Source organism: Coptis chinensis, chromosome 2 (assembly GCF_015680905.1).
Source record: "Coptis chinensis isolate HL-2020 chromosome 2, ASM1568090v1, whole genome shotgun sequence".
In the NCBI taxonomy this organism is placed as follows: Eukaryota; Viridiplantae; Streptophyta; class Magnoliopsida; order Ranunculales; family Ranunculaceae; genus Coptis; species Coptis chinensis.
The window spans coordinates 72,728,879-72,748,365 of record NC_141457.1 but is presented as its reverse complement, the minus strand read 5'-3'; the positions used below and the strand labels follow the sequence as shown (position 1 = coordinate 72,748,365).

Below are 19,487 nucleotides of genomic sequence, written 5' to 3'. Positions count from 1 at the left end.
TTTTATCAACTGCCCACACGTATATAACCACAACCCACTTGGCTGAACTTTACAATCATAATATAACAAAAAACAAACACATCGAATTGAACCACGGTAGTATTATTCTGGTTCATTGACATAAGGAAGAGCAACATACAAAGCTTTTATCACAGTTAAAAAAACAAAAACAATCTACTGTGGCTCCTAAAATGCATTTAATTACAGGATTGGGGAGTTCGTACCATGAAAGGGGTTGCATTTTCTCAAGGCTAGAGGAATTGTTCGAGCCAGCAGCAGTCAGCAGCATCCTTAACTAACTCATTCCTCAACTTGCTCACGTGTTCCAGAGTCTGCTGCAAGTCCATCTCGTCTATAGGCAAAGAAGAGAAGTCCTGCAAGAATTTATGTGCCCGAGCAGCACCTCTAGAAATGTCGTCAGGACCACATACTCTCTTGCGCTTAGATCCCACCTGTACATAATTACTGTATGAGTTAGCTCATGACAGCAAAAATTGAGGGACCATAGGAATGGGGAAGAAAAAGACTTGATATACAAATAAAAGTAACCAAATAAATAAATGATTATACAAGGCAGGTGGAGTGATGAATAAGAATCTAACTATTTTACGAGAGTATGGGCAGGAAAAAGTTCCCATGATAAGCTGTGGCACTGCACCACTAGCCACTAGCCAACAACTCATGAACCTTGTCGTATTATGATGTTATCCCATAACAAAAGTCCAAAGGCTAGTTTATCATTTGATGCGTGTTCTGGATTTCCTACTCTGGTATGGTATTCTAAGTTGCCAAGATGCAGCCATGCAGGCTACCAATTCCAAAGAAGAGGAAGTACATGCCCTTCAAAACTAACTAGGTAAAGCAGCAGAAAAATACTTTTCACAAAGAGATATGATTGAAAGAAACAATATTACCGTCATATGTAATTCCACATATAAAACTCTCAAAGAGCGAATAAAATAACTTGTTGAATCCAAACATCGAGTGGGTATGTAATATACTGTATCATTATGCCTCACATTATGTGAGAATAGCAGAGGCTCAATCCACAAGAGTCAAGACCCATTGTGAGAAGTATAATGAGCAAACCTCTTCTTTTGCATCGTTTGAAGTGATTGAAATGGATGAAAAATCTTCCAACTCTGCAGCCTTTTCTCTAGCAAGTGCAACAACACTTTCAGGGAAATTCGCAAATTCTGCAACATGAATACCAAAACTTTGATCACAGGCTCCTGGTTCAACCTGAAAAATACTCATCAAGTTAGGGAATCAAAATAGGAGATGTAATGGAATTCCATGAATGTAGAAACTAACCAAACAAACATAGCAACGCCTTGTATAAACTAAAAGGTGTCTTGTAAGAGGAATAGCAGTTTAAAGAAAGAGGGTCAACAGAAAACAGAGCCAAAACTTTACTTGAAAAAAAAAACTAAGGAGAAGCTCTTAGCCCTCACCTTGTATAGCATTGTCAGTTTGCGAGTTGATGAATCAATGTGAGCACTAACATGAAAATTTGCCACGCCAAGGGTGGACTTCTTAGAAGGCTCATTATCAGCATTCTCATAAGCTAATGCGGTCAATTCATGAAAGTGAGTTGCAAATAATGTCGGTGCTCTAGTCACTTCAACTAGATGTTCACAAATGGCCCAAGCCAATCCTGAATGCAGAAAGTAATTATGTATAAAACAATTAGAAGTGTAAGCACATATAGTAACAGAAAGCGTTCAGGTAACAACGAGAATAACTGCTTGTAATATGAAGCTTCACATTTTCAAAAGAACCTAACAATTCTTATACAGGCGAAATTATACTTGTACAAGTTATCAGCTTTCTTTCTACCTTCTATTGGACTTCTAAAAGATTCTTTAATAAACGTTCATGTGAACAATAAAAAAGACAATAAGATCATGATATGAGCATGAATAAACCAAAGTAGCCCAAATTCAAAATAACAGTATACGTTGAGATAGTCTACCTAATATGCTAATACTTTTTTAAGTGTTTAGCACATTAGCTTTAGAGCAAGGTATCATTCTTTAGTAATGAAATTACGTATTTTATGTTTCTCCCAAAAAAAAAACAAAACAAAACAAAACAAAAAAACGAATAAAAATTACATAGCAATGTAATGAATGCTGGTTCTAATGAATATGTATTTAAGGGAATCACTTTTGCTATTCAGAAGGGGTTTGCGTTTGTTCACCATTACCTTTATATGATCTTTTCTGGATATTGAATAAAATATATCTTTGGTTCAAATAAAAAAAACAAAAACATATTTGTGAACTTATGTAAGCCTGAAAAGGTCTTCCTTGTACTATTTGCCGTATTTGCTTATTAGATCACAAGGAATGGATAACGTGCAAGGAGAGATGAAAGCAAGCATCATACTTTCCTCCTTTCCTTATACTGCACAGTTTCTTACTTGCATTCCAAATTTCATCTGTGAACTTAAAAGGTATAGTAGCATAATAGAAAAACTCTATTGAAAGATAACAATGTCAATCTAGTATGTCATATGAGATCCAATCATAACATTATATAAATCCCCGCTTACAAATTTTAAATATAAAAATCTTAAAAAAAATAAAAGACATCTTTCAAATGCAAAACTAAACATCAGTTGGTTCACAGTTTTCAGAAATCATATCAAGAGAATACAGATCAAAACAAAACAAAATACATACCAAACCCATCATAAGTTGACGTTCCACGGCCTAATTCATCAATGATTATCAACGACTTATCAGTAGCTCCTTTTATTATGGAAGCAGTTTCCAGCATTTCTTGCATGAAGGTTGAAACTCCACGCAACTACACAATATTAACAAAAGAAAGATCAGTACTAGAAGAAATGCATGCAGCAAATGAAAACAAGGTGTTTTGTATTAAATTTGCAAGAAAACAAAGGAAAGAAAGAAAAAATGTGGAACTCCAGATTAGACATGGACGATACAGCTATAAGCTTGGACTTGTAACAAAACCAGTCTCGTTTTATGAGAATTGGACAGAATCCAATTTAACTCATAGAGTGATAACCAAAAAAGAGCCTATTTTGATTGAGCAGAACACATAAATTCAGTAAACTGCGGGTTCAAAGCCGACCTTTTTAAAAAAATTGAGATTGGTAAACCTGATGAGATTTGAAGAGCAGGAAGTTCTTGTGTTTACTTGTTCATAGACCTTCCCACAATAGTTTTTTATTATCCCTTTGCACCAACATATTATAATTATAATAATCACAGATGATTTCTTATTTTCTTCTCCCTTTGCAAGTCATGTTGAAATTTGTTAAACTCCTTATTTCATGTTAGGTTTAAAGGGTATGTAGAGATTCTTTTTATCCTCTTCTTTTGGTGACGACCAAATGATAGTCTGATAGGTCTGGGGTTGTCCTCAAAACCCTTGGCGCAGATCAATCACTAGTGAAGCCAAGTGTTGGATGGAACCTAACAAATTGGGACTAAACTCCTGGCACAACCTTCACTACTTGCAATAGGAGCCTTTCCTGCCTACCTTTCGGATATTGCAGTCCCCCAACCTTAGGACTAGCCATCCTAGACTCTGATACCACTCTCTGACGGCCTATTCCACTGTACGGCCGATCGGTGTTCCTCCACGAGCATGAAATTTCGAAAATGTCTACTGAATATGCAGTTATTGATGCACTTCTACTGGAAATGCAGAAACTATTGGTATTTGACAAAATTGGATGACGGCTTTTGTTCTTGAAGTTCCACTATATATGTTACAAACAGTATTAACCACGTAACTCACTTGGCAATCTCCAGCACCCACTCGAGCAAAAATGCAATCACGCACACTAATGCTTGCTCTGTCACAAGGAACAAAAGAACCAACTTGCGCCATCAAAATGTTCACACCAACCTGCCAACAGCAACACATAAATAAGTAACAACCAATTACATAATAACGGTATGCCATGTGATTCACTAAGTGAGTGAGAAAGTATCTTTTAATGTAGTCATATAACCTTACTATTCCACAGGGCATAATAGTTTTAACAACGAGTTCATTCTTCACATCTTAAAGTAGGAAAAATACCTCAAGCAAAGAGATAGGTTTCAGGTTACAAAACTTTAAAATTGATAAAAATGGCAAACTCTGATTCAATAAAAAATACAGAGAATATTATCTAATAAAACTTCTCTCACAATAATTACAGAATGTTATATATAATATATAATATATAAAAAATAAGAATATATCCTCCATAATGACAGCAACAAATATGAAGCAAGCATGGGTGACAATTACAAAGACAAAAAATGCAATGAACAAGAAATTAAGGTAATGTTTCCTTCATGTAGTCTTGCACAAAACTATTATTGTGTGAAAGCAACACAATATCCTGATGGACTCAATAGCTAGAAAGATGTCTTAGAAGGAATTAAATTAATAAACTAAATTCTGCCTGATAATGAAGAAACACTCAGAAGCATTATCCAAAAATGCAAACTGTTATCTCTATTAAAACTCAAATGCGACATAGCAGAGAAGGAAACATTCAAAGAATGCAACTGTTAATCATACCTGTCGAATAAATGTTGATTTTCCACCCATGTTAGGCCCCGTAATGATTTGGAACCAGCTCTCTCCTCTAACCTGATTTTGACCAAATATATATGTATATGTGTTAAAATCATTTCAATAAACATAAAAGAAAGTTGACATATATTTTAACAGTATTGCAATATTACTGACAAGAGTACAATCATTTGATATAAAGTTCACTCCATCTTGAGCCTCAACACAAGGGTGCCTACTTCCATTGAGAACAATATCTCCTTCATCCTACCAACCCAACACAGAAAATGATGTAAGAATATTTTTCTTAGTAAGGACACAAATCACTTCCTTATAAATAAATATCAAGTGCATCAACTCAAAAATAGACATTACTGAATGAGTGATGCTTGGCCTGGTATAGGGAGTTGGACAACTAATGGCCAGATCAGCAAAACTAAGCAAGACATCTATTTCGGAGAGAATCCCAGCTAAGGAATCAAAGACCTGCATGTATAGAATGTCAGATGAGTTCTAGATTGATAACAACTCCGGGCAACAAGATAGATCCTTGCAATCTTGCAAACGATTATTGCTAAATACCTCGGAGAAGGTTGCTGCAGTTTCAACCACTCGAGCAACCAGCTCTTTTTGACAACTTGTGTACTCTTCAAGTAGTCTTTGGTACTGATCCCCTAACTTTTTAAGCTTTGAATTTGTGAACTTCACCCCATCCTTTCGAGTTTCGAGAACAATAAACTGGGTTGTCAGCTTTTTTCTGATTTTCGGTTCCTCTTTCTTTGTTATTCTAAAAACATGACCAAATTGTGTCCCTTTGTCTAACTTCAAAGCCTTATCCAGAGGAAGATCGAGTTCATTAGCAGTTTGTTTGTGCAAATTGTGAATTTGTTGCTCCACTGCATCTCGCTCGTCTTTCAGAGCAGCCAGGTTCGAGTCATAACCAGATGATATCATGTACTCCCCGTTCTCGAGTTGGTCAAGGTCAACAGATGCTTCAACAAGAGCTATAAATCTATTCAAGTGTTCATCATCAGTCCAACACTCAAGAGGATCCAAATATCTTTCCTTTAACAGCGGTAAAAATTGCCCATCATATCTTCCTAGCGCGGTTTTGATGGATGGAAGTCTGATGCTTGACTGCATATATAAGAAATACAACAAGGAGAAATGACTTAAAAACAATTCACTGGTATAAGCTAACTAGACTCTAGTTTACAACCACATAATTATCAATAATTCTATTGCACATACCACGCCTTAAAACACTAACTCTGTTGATCATAAAATTGGTCATTTTGATTTGGTGAAAAGGTTAAGAAATGAACATTATCTGAGAGGAACAAGCTTACCTGATAAAGCTTTACAATGTGTTGCAATCCCGCTCTTCTCTTCTCGAGATTATGCATTAGACGCTCAATATCAGAAATTCTTTTCAGATGCTGCCTTAGGTCTTGACGAAGCTCAGTGTCTTCCACAAATGCCTGAACCATATCCAGCCTATTATTGATTTCAACTATATCGAGTAATGGTTGTTTCAGCCACCTGTTTAATAATCTTTTGCCCATGCCAGCAGTACAGGTTCTATTCATCAGACCGAAAATGCTAAAGTTCTTGTTTGCATCGGTTTTGCTCTCGAGAACATTCAATGCTCTCATGGCCGCAGAGTCTAACCTCATATAGCCATCAAGATTGTACCTTTGGATTGTATAATTCCCATAGTTCCTCTCATCTGCAAGCAATTCTGCATAAGATAGCAATGCCCCAAGAGCCCCAGAAGCGAGCTCCATATTAGAAACCAAATCTCGAACAGGTTCAATTGAGCCTTTGACAAGACGACTGAGATCCTGCACCAAATCCCTGGATTTAAATTCAGTTTTCTTTCTCTCGGTCACGAGCACACCACATCTTGACAATGCTTCCTGCAAATTTTTGCTTTCAACAGATTTTCCACTTTCTAAAGGAACGAGACATTCCTTACACCCAAGAGCAACCAAAGTTGATTCAACATTTGTAAACTGGCTATCATCAAGAAATTCCGCTAAACCAACTACTCTCTTGGTTAAATCAAGAAAACCCAACCCGATTGTACATTCATTTTCACGGAAAAGTGGACACAACGCAACAACCACAGGCGAATCCTGCATCTCATTGTTGGCAAACAAAATATCTTCAAAACTCCCAAGATTTCCAGGTGTACCACTCTTTGACAACCTCCAATTTGAACCACTTCCCTCGTAAAGTTCCAACGTATGGTCTGTTCTCTCGAGTAGAAGATCACGAGCAATAGTTTCAAACATGTTTTTACTCACACTCACACTAGAAATACCATCGGAACCACTACCCAGTTGTCGTAAAGCAGTCGTAGTGTGGTAATATGTCTTTGCAATAAAAGTCGCATTTTCTCCATGCGCAGTATAATAATCCTACTCACCACCGAAAAGGCAAAATATTATAATGCATTAAAATGAAAATACATAATAAGCACTGAGTATAACATAATGAAAAAGTGAGGCTACCCGACGATCGAAGAAGCGAACAGCTCTTGGGTCCTTGAAATTAAACAAAAAGTAGACATATTTAGGACAATGTAATGAGGAGCATATAATTAATTAATTAATTCATTCATTACCTTGGGTAGGGTTTTAAAGAATGAGATAAACCCTTGAGCTTGCTTGGCATCTACAATATAACACGTAAAAGAAATGTTAAAAACTTTGTGAAGGGATATTTAAACGAATACACTAACATTTTAAAATGAATACCTAGTTTTAGTTCTGGTAATTTATTCTGGTCTTCTAAATTTCCCTCCATATTTTTTTTTCCCCAATTTAAAAGCAACCGACTTGATTAGAGTGTTAGGGTTTTATACTTTTATTATATGCAATTTGGCGGGAAAATGTAACGACCAGGGTTTCACTTCCGAGCCCCATTTGACACGCATCTCGAGGAAAATCAAGAGCTGATTTAGTTCCGAATACTGATACCAGTCAGAAGGAGGCCTTGGCACATTGTTTGAGTACATGGGCCTCCAATGGTTCTGGGCGCAGAATTAAAAAACCCAACAAAAAAAAAAAAAAAAAAAAAAAGGTTCGTCATAGGTCATACGCCACTTGATAATCGCCAGTGTCTTTCAGGGGAATTGAACTAGTGGTGACCATTGAAGTTCAAACCCAAGGGTTGACCAATTGTGCTACCCCTTAAGGGTAATAACACATATTCACTATTATACTATATATATTTAGTAAACGTTTGCATCTAACAAACAAAAACTATATATTATAATGTTTTAATTTACATTTATGTAGCATAATATAATACTAAACTTTATATATCAAAATCATAATAGTCGGTTTCAGTTCGGGTACCCGTCTATTCGGTTATAATGGTTTCGATTTTTTTTTAAAACACATTTTAACATTTTAGAACCCATAACCGCTATAAACAATTTCAATTCTGGTTCGGTGGACGTGTGTTGCATTTCATTTGCATCATCACCAATTTTAATCGCATTAGAGAAAGTCGAAGCATGGATCCAGTTGAATTGGCAACGTGGATAGTCGCATTGATAAAATCAACATGAATAACTGTCAAAAGTTTGTTGTTCAAGGGGTGGGTCAAATTTGTCAAAGATGAAAAGTTGAAAGGTGGTGACTATGTGAAGTTGGATGTTAGTGATGGGTGCTATGCAATGATGAAAGAAAGAGCTTCTTTTGATGCTGGCACTCCTAAGCAGGGATGGAGGCAGGATTCTAATCTAGAGGGCGCGAGATTATGTGCACACCACCCCCTACAAAAAATATATATATATATATGCAATTTATTTTTATTTATTTTTTGTCATAAGGTCTAAATAATAAAGATCAACAAAATTATGCATTTATTTCAATTCACACAAAGTATAGTGCGTTGACTACTAAAACTTTAATATGGACTGATTAAGTTAACTACTTAAGCACTTAAACTATTAATTGATAGTACTATATATATATATATATATATATATATATATATATATATCATAATTCAACAAATTGTTAACTTCCTATAATGTTATAAGTCTATATAACATTAACATTGTTATATAGACTTATAAAATATTAACATTGACAATAAAAAATTACTTTGTTTTGTTTTGTTTTGTTTTTTTAAGTATAAATTTTATTGATAATGATAATAAGTTTTACAAATAATTAAGACAAACGTTGTCACACCCCGAATTTCGACAGAATTCAGAAAAACAACATTTGTTTCCGACTCTTTGATCTTCGAGGTGTGATACACTCTCAACTCCCAAAAACCCATAAACAGTTTAAATTAAATATGCGGATAATTAAAAACCAATAAAAATTTTAACTTAAACAAAAGTCCTCTTCATTACAACAATTTACAAATAATATTAGGTTACAAATCTCTTTTCAATAACTCTTTATTTAAATACAACTGAAAATATAAAACAACATTTGTCTCAACTAAAAATTTATTACACCTTAAGGAAAAACAAAACCTATCTTGAAAAGTGACACCAACATCAACCACAAGCAGCAACCAACCTTCTTCAACATTAAACCTGTCAAGACTTATCAACTATGTTCATTTAATGAACACACCCAATAAGCAAACATGCAAATCGGGTCAGCATTATAAAAATGGTGGTGTGAGTAGCTTTAAAATACAACATATACTTATACATATACATACACAATCCATAAGGCAGTTAGTTCCTTCCCCGAGGCACCTTAACTTTCAACGACTAATACACCATCCTTAAGTACAATAATTAAGGTAGGTAGTTCCTCTACTGAGGCACCTTAACTTCCCACTAACCACACAACAAACCATACGCATAATAAAAAGACATTTAGTTCCTCCACGAGGCGCCTTAGGTTCTAACTAAACTATATCTAGCCAAGCATATTTCATACTTACCTCATTTCATGCTCAATTCTGAGTGAGTCGCCTCTGCTGAAAGTAATCGTTTGACCCACCCTTCCGCCAAACCATATACAATCATCTATCTAAAGATATATCATTAACCAACATATTACCATAATTATATTAATTAAGGCTTTCTTTGTGTGTCCCTAAAATTCACGCCGTCATCTATGTCTTACTTAGTTTCCACAGCTACTACAATCGCTTCCCAAACGCCCTAACATGTACATCCACATGCCTCCTCTTACATAATTAACCACTCCGTGCGTAACTACCCTGAGCGGGAAGCCGCACACCAGGTAACCCTCACACGAAAGTCATTATGTAAGTACTGCCACTATTCGACATAAAATATCGCGCATTTCGTTCTAATTTTGCGAACGGAATAATCAAGCCACCATTCAACTACGATTGCCCAACACATGGGTCAATCAACATCTTATATATACACCCTATATAAGGGCCAATCAAATTGCACAAGCCCACACAGGGCAAATCACATGAGTTGTGGTAGCTAGGTTATAGGATTTTCGTTGCGTAATTTATTCAGGTGTCATACATTTATAACTCATAATAATTCCACTATATCAGGTGTAGGTCAAATACCTTATTGCACTAATCCACAATATTTAGAAATATCTCAATTATATCTCGTAACCACTTTCATTCTTTCACGTGCCAATGTATTATTGTACCACGCCACACTCCCGTGGGAAATATCCACAAATACTCTACTAGCATCTCACAGATAAAATAATGGAGGGTTTATACATTTATTTCTCCATAACTATTGTATTTAATATATATATCCCAACATATTATATAATGTCACAATTGTTTCAAAACGTATCGTATAATATTTTTATAGCATTTTAGGAATATTATATCTCCTAAAGTTTATATCTCATCACGTGTCAAAATATACATCATATCAACATCAAATCTTTCTTAGATAATGACAACCAAATTTATACAAGCTTCCACATCATTTTAGCATTAGATTTGTCCACACAATTTACAACATAAAACGTAGCACAATTAAACAGTCCACAGTCCACAATCAAATCCCAAAAATCTAAAGTCCATGAATCTAAGTCCGTATGTAGTTTAATACTCATAAAAACATATATATCTAAGTCTTATTATCATAATTCCCCTCTTGTTTCGTGCCAATATTTATATGTTTTACACACTACTTACGTCAAATCTTAATTAGATAATGACCAACCAAGTTATACAATTACGACAATATGTTATTACTACATTTGTCCATATTCTTAAATATATGAAAAACTGGAAAAACAACATTCCACAGTCAACGGTCAACGGTCGAAGTCAAAGTCAACACGTCATTGTCAAAGTCAAACTGTCGTTTCCATGTTCAACAGGTTCAAGGTTGTAGCCATGGTTCATGGCTAAGGGCAAAGGTGCATGGCTCATGGGCTCATGACTAAGGTAATGGCTAAGGTCATGGTTCGGACCCACTAGCCAAGCCCAAACCCAACTTTAGAACCCGAAAGTCTAAACGTTTAAAGACCCAAATAGATCTATTTGAAGTTATATGGACCGGCCCAAAAACCAAAATTAGAAACTGGCTCAAAACACAAATGGGTTCGGCCTGGAGAATTAAACTAAAACCGGCCTAACACTTAAACTAAAACTGGTCCACAACAAATGATTAATCCGGCCCAATAACTAACTAATGTTTAGGCCCAAAAACTTAAACTGAACTAGCCCACAACTTAATCTGGAACTGGCCCAACACACTAATAGATTTCGGCCCAAAACAAAACAAAATAGAACTGGCCCAAAGGAAAACCAACTAAGGCCCAACTAACACAACTAAAACCGGGCCCAAAGAAACAAAATATAACTGGCCCAACCAACTTAAACTTGCTAAGGCCCAAGCCCCAACAGTTCATCTTCTCCATGCTTCTTCCTCCACCATCAGCCCCAAATTTCGGCCACCGCCAGTTCCGATCGTCACTCCTCCCAACCTACTCGAAAATGCTCAGGGGAAAAACCCCCACTACTTTAACAAAAATCGAAACCCTCAATTATTAAATTCCAAACTCTTCAACCAAACTAGATATGGAATCCATCGACCTCCATTAATGGCTTCCACAAGCTCCACTCGACAGCCCTCACGCACCCTCACTAGCTACCCATCACCCACAACCCGTTCAAGCCGACAAATTTCAAACAAGCAAAACTACAAAAGTTCCAACCACAGTATGACAGTGGACGCCATTAACGCCATTTCCCAAGCTTCAACAGCCCGACATCACTCAACGAACATACCACAACAACCCAACATTCATCCCCTTACTACCACCCATCTTCAATCAATAGCACAACAACAAAAACAGTTAATATAAACTTTACTTGCGATTTCTCTGGCCGCCATTAACGGGTTTTCAACCTTCGACAGTTCAAAGGCACAGTATCACAGTATAACATAAAAATAAATGTTCAAATAGAAATACTGGGCGATTTCTTGTCGTTGATTTCGCGGACGCCGCCATTGACGCTCTTCGAAGCTTCAATGTAATAAGCCGCAACAGTTCAAAAATAACCAAAACCATATACTAACAATTAACCGGTTTAATAAATAACGCGACTTGGCGAAAATGATGAACGAGAAAAGCATCGATACCGTGAAAGTAGAAAACTAACTACTCACCTTAATTAACAGCTCGACGAATCCATCCTAATCTGAGTCGTCGCGCTCTAACGCTCGAGCAAACAAGCCGCCTCCATTTTTATTATATTTTATTCTTTAAAAACCCTATTATCTAGAACAATGTGATTATATACTTAGGTTTGAAACCCAAGCTCAACACATACTTGGGCCCAGAAATCAGGCCCACGTATCCCAAATCCAATCCAGCAAATTTTAAATAAATAAATAAATTAATTACTCAATTAATTAATAAATATGTATTTTAAATACGGGCGTTACAAACGTGCAACAAGTTACGCCACAAGTCCTTTATGAATTTGTGTTTTTTGTTTTTTTCCAGGTTGAGGTCTGACTAGGAAGTGTGTTGTACTTTTTAAAATTTAATGTTGATATTGATTAAACTTTTCAATGTATATTTTATAAGTTTATATAACAATTTGTTATATAACCTATATAACATTAACATTGATAATGTTATATAACCTATATAACATTAACATTGATAGTATATAACCTATATACTTATAACATTGATCATAGTTTATTTAACCTATGATCTAGTTAACAAGTCTACAACAATTCAACAAATTGTTAAATTCTTATAATGTTATAAGTCTATATAACATTAACATTGATAATAAATTGTTATATTGTTATATAGACTTATAAAATATTAACATTGATAATAAAAAAATTACTTTGTTTTGTTTTATTTTTTTTAAGTATAAATTTTATTGATAATGATAATGCGTTTTACAAATAATTAAGACAAGCGTGCAACAAGCTGCGCTGCAAGTCCTTTATGAATTTTTGTTTTTGTTTTTGTTTTTTTAGGTTGAGATCTGACTAGGAAGTGTGTTGTATTTTTAAAATTTAACGTTGGTATTGATTAAACTTTTGCAAAAAAAATTATTTGATCGAATTAAATATGTGTTTAAAATCTTATAAAATCTATAATAATTTAGTTCAAGAGATGTCAAAGCACAAGAAATTAATATTGAACCATCTTATAAAATCATTTTGGACTCGCATTTATAAAATCAACAATAATAACTGTCAAAAGTTTGTCTGTTCGAGGGGTGGGTCAAATTTGCCATAGATGAAAAGTTGAAAACTAGTGATTATGAGAGGTTGGATGTTACGGATGAAAAGTTGAAAGGTGGTGAATATGTGAGATTGGATGTTAGAGATGGATATTATACAATGATGAAAGAAGGTTGTAGTTCCATTGCTAAAAGAGCTTTTGGGGTGCGAGATTATGTGCACACCCCCCTAAAAAAAAATGCAATTTATTTATATTTTTTTGTCATGAGGTTTAAACAATAAAAATTAACAAAATTATACATTTATTTCAATTCACAAAACTAGAGTACGTTGTCTACTAAAAATTTAATACACTAGGTGAAAATAAGACTTTTTTGACAGGTAAACCCTGTCAAAAAACACTGTTTTTGACTGACATCGCCTGTCTCAAGGCCCGTCAAAAAATCCGTAGTCGTTTTTTTTCTTGACGGTTAGTTACCGTCAATAATTTTAAATTTATTTGACGGGTGGTCAACGTCAATAATAAATAGAATTGTTGACGGTTTATAACCGTCAAAGTTTGCTATTTCACTAGTCAAATTTTTCTGATTTTAATAGAATTTGGGATGCAAATTTGAAAATTATTGACGGTTTGCTACGTCAATTTTCTGTATACATAAATTTTCTTGACGGTCTATATCCGTCGTTTTTTTTAGCATTAATGTTTTTTAAAAAGAAATTCTTATAATCTAAATTTCATATCCATTTTTCCTACAAAAATTAAACTATCCAACTCAAATCAACATTCTACCAAAATACAATAGATTCTTTCATCAAAACACCAAAATATTGTAGCAAAATACATTACATGAGTTTTAGTATACTCCATATGCCCCATACATCTTCATGTGTATGCAAAGCCAACTAGGTTGCACAAAAAAGACGAAACTACTAAAATGCATACAAAAAAGTTCACCAACTCACATCAAATTGGCTCCACAAAAGGCATGGGCCATGTGATTGTATCTCCAATTGAAATGTCGCCAAATGTTCCTTCACCAACATATAACTCAGTTGTGTAATCAAAGATATCATCAATTGTTATGTTATACTGAGTGGCAGATGGTGCGCCATTAGACACGCTTCCAAGTGCAACGGTTCTTTTCCTGAAGTTCTTTAAAAGGCATCGTGTGGATGGTGGAACATGTGACACTTCATCAAGAACACGTGATTGTCTTCTTACCTACAGTACAACATCACAGGTAAAAATGAATACAAATATACAAGTTCAACTCTCAATGAAAGCACAACAATATTTAAATTTAAATACTCAATTTAAATTGGCCTATTAGCTCAGTTGGCTAGAGCAACATCCATTCTCTCTCTACCGAACGGATGCTTAGAATCAGTTCCCTTAAGCATGGACTGGAGGAAGAAAGGCGTAGTAACCCCTGTCAAGGATCAAGGCCAATGTGGTAATCTTATTTACTTGGAGATCTTGACTAACTTTCATAATGTAGAAAACATAACTAGCTAGCTTTATCCTCTGTACTGCTAACCATACATGTCTTTAGTTCTCCGACTTTTATCCTACTGATAAACCCAAGTTTTTCTACTAAACATGTTCTAGTTGCCCCTTGCTCAGGAAAAATTAAGTACACTATACATTACTAACTTGTGAAATTTCAGGATCCTGCTGGGCATTCTCAGCAGTGGCGCCTATGGAAGGAGCTACTCAGCTAAAAACAGGGAAGTTGATCTCCTTATCCAAACAGGAATTGGTGGATTCGACACTAAAGGGCGTGGACCAAGGTGTGAGGGCGGTGAAATGGATGATGCATTTCTATTTGTCTAACTCAACAAAGGCATTGCCTCAGAAACTACCTATCCCTACACTGCTGCAGACAATCTCAATGCTTGATATGGGCTGACATTATGATCTATCAATTTACCAAGAAATAAACAGTGAACCTTATTAATCTATGTGAATTCAGATAAACATAAATATTAATCTAGGGGACTCTTGTTGTAAAAGAATTTAACTTCAAATCGCATAGTGTTCTTATTAAGGGAGGGATTTCGATTTAATCTGTTTAGTAGAAGTAATGGGTTTAATAGAGTAGGTCAGACTGAGGGTTACACTCTCTATAAATATATCAACCTTTACTTGTCAGAAAGGATACACTTGTGTGTCCTGATCTTAATGCTTTGTAAAGACAATGCTGACGAATGTCAATGATCTGTAAAAGACACGAAGTCAACATTCCACCAAACGAAGTAAAAACATCATAATATATTTGTAAGTATGGGCATCTCTATCTGTTTTTTTTTCTATTGGCAGATGATCTCAATTTGCTACACTTAATTTATAACTTATCTGAGCAACTCCTATCCTTCCTAATCCTAGGGTACTGCTAATCCATTTTAAGATCAGCGTCATAGCTGCTCCAAACATATGATATACCTACTTCTGATCCATTTTAAGATCAGCGTCATAGCTACTCCAAACATACGATATACCTTTCTTGGTTTTCCAACACTCTGCTCATAAATCTTAGCGTGCCTAACTGTTGTCTAGCATATGTTCCCTTTTAATTTTATTTCGGATCCGAGCAGAACCTGAAACTAGCAACATCAGGTTCATCGGGTGAGAAGAAAGCATCAGGTTCATCAAAAGTCAAGGAAGTTATAGCGGTCAAGCAAGGTTAAGCTGCTGCAGCCAAGGGAATGATTCCGATAACTATCGGGAATGAGGTGAACCTTCCAGGAGTAACGCAAGAACTCAATAAGGTTTCAACCTGACTAACCAGGGAGCAAACTCAAGTGGCGACACCACAGGTACTCAAGGAAGATAAAGGCAGTGCTGAAGTAGAAGCTGCTGGACACACAGAGCAGGTCTGTCATCTAAGGGTTCATCAGTGCCAGTGTTTTCATTCTCCCAAGCTGGCAGTACTACTTCGTCTGCGTCTCTTCCGTCTCAGCCAGTGTTTGGTACCCCAAACCCAGCTGTCCCGTTTGGTTCAAACCTTCAAAGTACTAATCAGATGAATATGGAGGATAGCATGGCAGAGGACACAGTCCAAGCATCTAATCCTGCACTTCCTAAGAACTTCTTTTCAGTAAAAATGGGACACTGAACTTCTTTCATTTCAGTAAAAATCGATAACGCCTCAATAAATCTCTTGTTCTCAACAAAAGTACTAAGAAGCAAACAAGAAAAACAATAATAAGGAGAAAGAACAATAACTAACAGTATCGGGATATCCATGACACTCAGAAGAAAGAAATCAAACAAGAAGCAGCGCCTTCAATGTAGACGAATCTACTGAGGCTAGACTGCTGATCTTCTGGAGTAGTCTTAGTCTGGGAAACATAATGTAATCGCCGCCGAAATAAACATGCTGTGCGGGTGACTGGAATCCTCTGAGGTCAGCTGAACAGGCTGACAATCGGCAGAAGATGCTGGGCAAAAAGCTGCTGGGGGTTTCCTTTTCCTCAACCAATTCGTAACTGTCAGCCTTACTTGGTCTAACATTTTGTTATGAGCTAGCTGAATGGGTAAGATTTGAGTTCAAGTGGGCGCAGGGACCTTCGATCGACCATGGGGCTTATTCTACCCTTACCGAATTCATTCTATTGAAGCGTAACGCCCATTTCAGGGGGTGCAACACTTCTAAGTTTTGGCCCACCGGCGACATTTCCTTATTTTGGGATGTTATGGCAAAAGACGATGACTCTTGGAAGGAAAGATAAGGCCACTGACTACCTCAGACCTTGCTCGCAAAGACTATCCACCTTCAGCATTTGGTACTGAGGAGAGCCAGCCATTAAGCACAGACCCTTCCCTCCAAAAGTCTCCGCTAGATTCTCTCAAAAGCACCTCCAGGCAGTCGAGTAGCACCTCTAGTACTACTTCATCTGCCTGTTCTTCGACATGCTAATGCTTTTCTGTGTTGTTTTGTTATTTTTTCAGTACTTGATTCAACAATGCAACTTTAGCAGGACATGTCCTCTCTCCAGTCTGAGTTGGACAGGATTCTTTACTTGCTAAAGATTGCAGACCCAACAGGGGAAGCTGCTAAAAAAGATACTTGAACATAAAAACATCTGTGTTAAATGAAGTTGAGGTAGCCACTTCTGGCATCACTAAACTCTTTCCAAGAGAACGAAACAAAAAATCTGGTTCAGGAAAGCTCACAGATGACTCCACCCGTCAAGAAGGTACTCATGAGGGTACCACCCAAGCTGTTACAGTTGCTGAAGTTGAAAACAATGTTACTGATTCAACTGAACGCATAAAGGTCCTGCTTACACTGCAGAAAACCTCAATGGCTCGGGGATATCCATGACACTCAGAAGAAAGAAATCAAACAAGAAGCAGCGCCTTCCAATGTGGACGATTCAGATCAGTTTGTGGACTACAAAGACAGGAAGGATGCTTTGGGTTCTACCGTCTCTATACAAGTGGAATCAGGGATTGAAGCTGCAGCTCCTGGTCTATGTATGTCTTCGTCTATGGATAATGGAAATAATCGCATTTCAATTCACTTTCGGGACATTGACACCTATGCATGGATGTAACGCCTGACGTACTACATTCCATTTTGGCCCACAAAATGTTCCTTTGACGGGCAATGCAGCTTTCTAGGTTTTCACACCTTCTACATTTGAGGTGGCAGGAGCATACACTTTTTCTTAACTAAACAATAATGCATTTACAGACAGGTCACTTTGGCTTTTCAAGCCAAATGGACTTCCTTCGCGAACAAAATTTCAAGACTGAGCAAATCCCCAAACTTTCAATGATATATTATAAGTTTCAAAGATGGACATTCAAAATGTATGTGTGTTCACTGTATGTGCCTACAGTTCCCAAGGTACTGCACTCAATACCTTACATGATAAATGGGTCGCAGAAGAATGGAGGATGGATGTCAGGCTTGGGAAAATGCCTAGTTGCAGGCCAGAGATAAACATTGATAAATTTGGATTCAAGATAGGCCATTGATAAGTTTATTCCAAATAATCGGATCACAGCCATATCACTAATGATGTGTGACTAATACCTCCACACAAAACAACTAGTACTAACTAAATTTGGAGCAGATATAATAGACTGAACAAGTTAAAGGAACTTGAAGGATGTCAAAACATGACTGAGTATAACTAATTCAACAAGAACTACTCTATACTAAAATCGTTGTAGGCTATATAGCAAGATATATATTACTACATGTATAAAGAAATGTTGCACTAAGTCATCTTTCATTACCTGTGGAGAAGTATTTTCGAACTCTGGTGCATAACCCTCTAACTTTTCCTCAAGAATTTTACGTGCCCTCGTCTCTTCATCAAGGCGTTGCATCACTAGTTTGACATTTTCATCTGTAATTTCATGTTTTCTCTTTTCTTCTTCAACAATTTTGATGTAAGGAGCGGAGGCATGTACAACAGTCTTTGTAACACCAGTTCCTAGTCCTCGAACGCCGACCCTTGCCATCACGACCAATGACCTAACCATAAGACAAAATGATTACATTCAACAAAGGACGACATTTAACACATACATCAACTGAAAAGTTTTAGAGTATACTAGATAGATGCCTGCTCTAACATGACCATTATCTAAATATATATACCTTTGCCACAGGATCATTATATACTAGATTATGACTTTCAAAGAGTAGAACACAAACTTGAAAACTGACTTCATGAGAAAGATGCATCATCCCAATATACTAATTAAAAAAAAGTAACATCTTTTCTAAATAAAAGAAACAAACCGGCGAAATTGAAGCTTGCTGAATTTGTTACCTTTGGCGGAAGTTGTTTGAAGTTGCTGTAGAGATGAACAAGGTAATGAAATTACCCGCGCGGCTTGCAAATAGAGTCGTGAAGTAGCTGCGGCTTGTGAGGTATCGAAGGAGAGTTTTTGGTTTTGAGTTTTAACAAACAGAAACCGAAAGAGAGAAATAAAATTGGAAAAGCGCGGCTTGCAAATAGAGTCGTGAAGTAGCTGCGACTTGTGAGGTATCGAAGGAGAGTTTTTGGTTTTGAGTTTTAACAAATAGAAACCGAAAGAGAGAAATAAAATTGGAAAAGTGCGAAAATTTTGGGGGGAAGGTATTCGCGCTTCGACTGGGATTTCGGGGAATTTTTTTTTACGAGCGTGAACCATCAATTTTTTGTTTGACGGTTATGGACCATCAATTTAATAAAAAGCCCGTCAAATATATTGTTGACTATTAGTACCAGTCAATTCCTATCAGGACCAGGAGTCAAAAAAATCATGTTTTCACCT

General features: G+C 36.3%; 2 protein-coding genes across 2 annotated transcripts; both read right to left on the bottom strand.

Annotated features, from left to right (window-relative positions):
• Positions 1-7,533, bottom strand: MSH2 (MUTS homolog 2). The gene is made up of 13 exons (XM_086589804.1): positions 7,311-7,533; positions 7,178-7,227; positions 7,065-7,097; positions 5,898-6,971; positions 5,131-5,685; positions 4,924-5,034; positions 4,726-4,815; positions 4,555-4,626; positions 3,778-3,888; positions 2,688-2,814; positions 1,455-1,657; positions 1,090-1,242; positions 1-452 (listed from the first exon to the last, which is right to left on the bottom strand). Exons 1-13 carry the CDS (start codon positions 7,357-7,359, stop codon positions 252-254), a joined length of 2,829 nt encoding a protein of 942 aa, XP_086445930.1. The 5' UTR covers positions 7,360-7,533; the 3' UTR covers positions 1-251.
• Positions 7,534-13,991: 6,458 nt separating this feature from the next.
• LOC147517660 (uncharacterized) lies at positions 13,992-19,487 on the bottom strand. The gene is made up of 3 exons (XM_086594692.1): positions 19,001-19,487; positions 18,459-18,699; positions 13,992-14,429 (listed from the first exon to the last, which is right to left on the bottom strand). Exons 2-3 carry the CDS (start codon positions 18,684-18,686, stop codon positions 14,172-14,174), a joined length of 486 nt encoding a protein of 161 aa, XP_086450818.1. The 5' UTR covers positions 18,687-18,699; positions 19,001-19,487; the 3' UTR covers positions 13,992-14,171.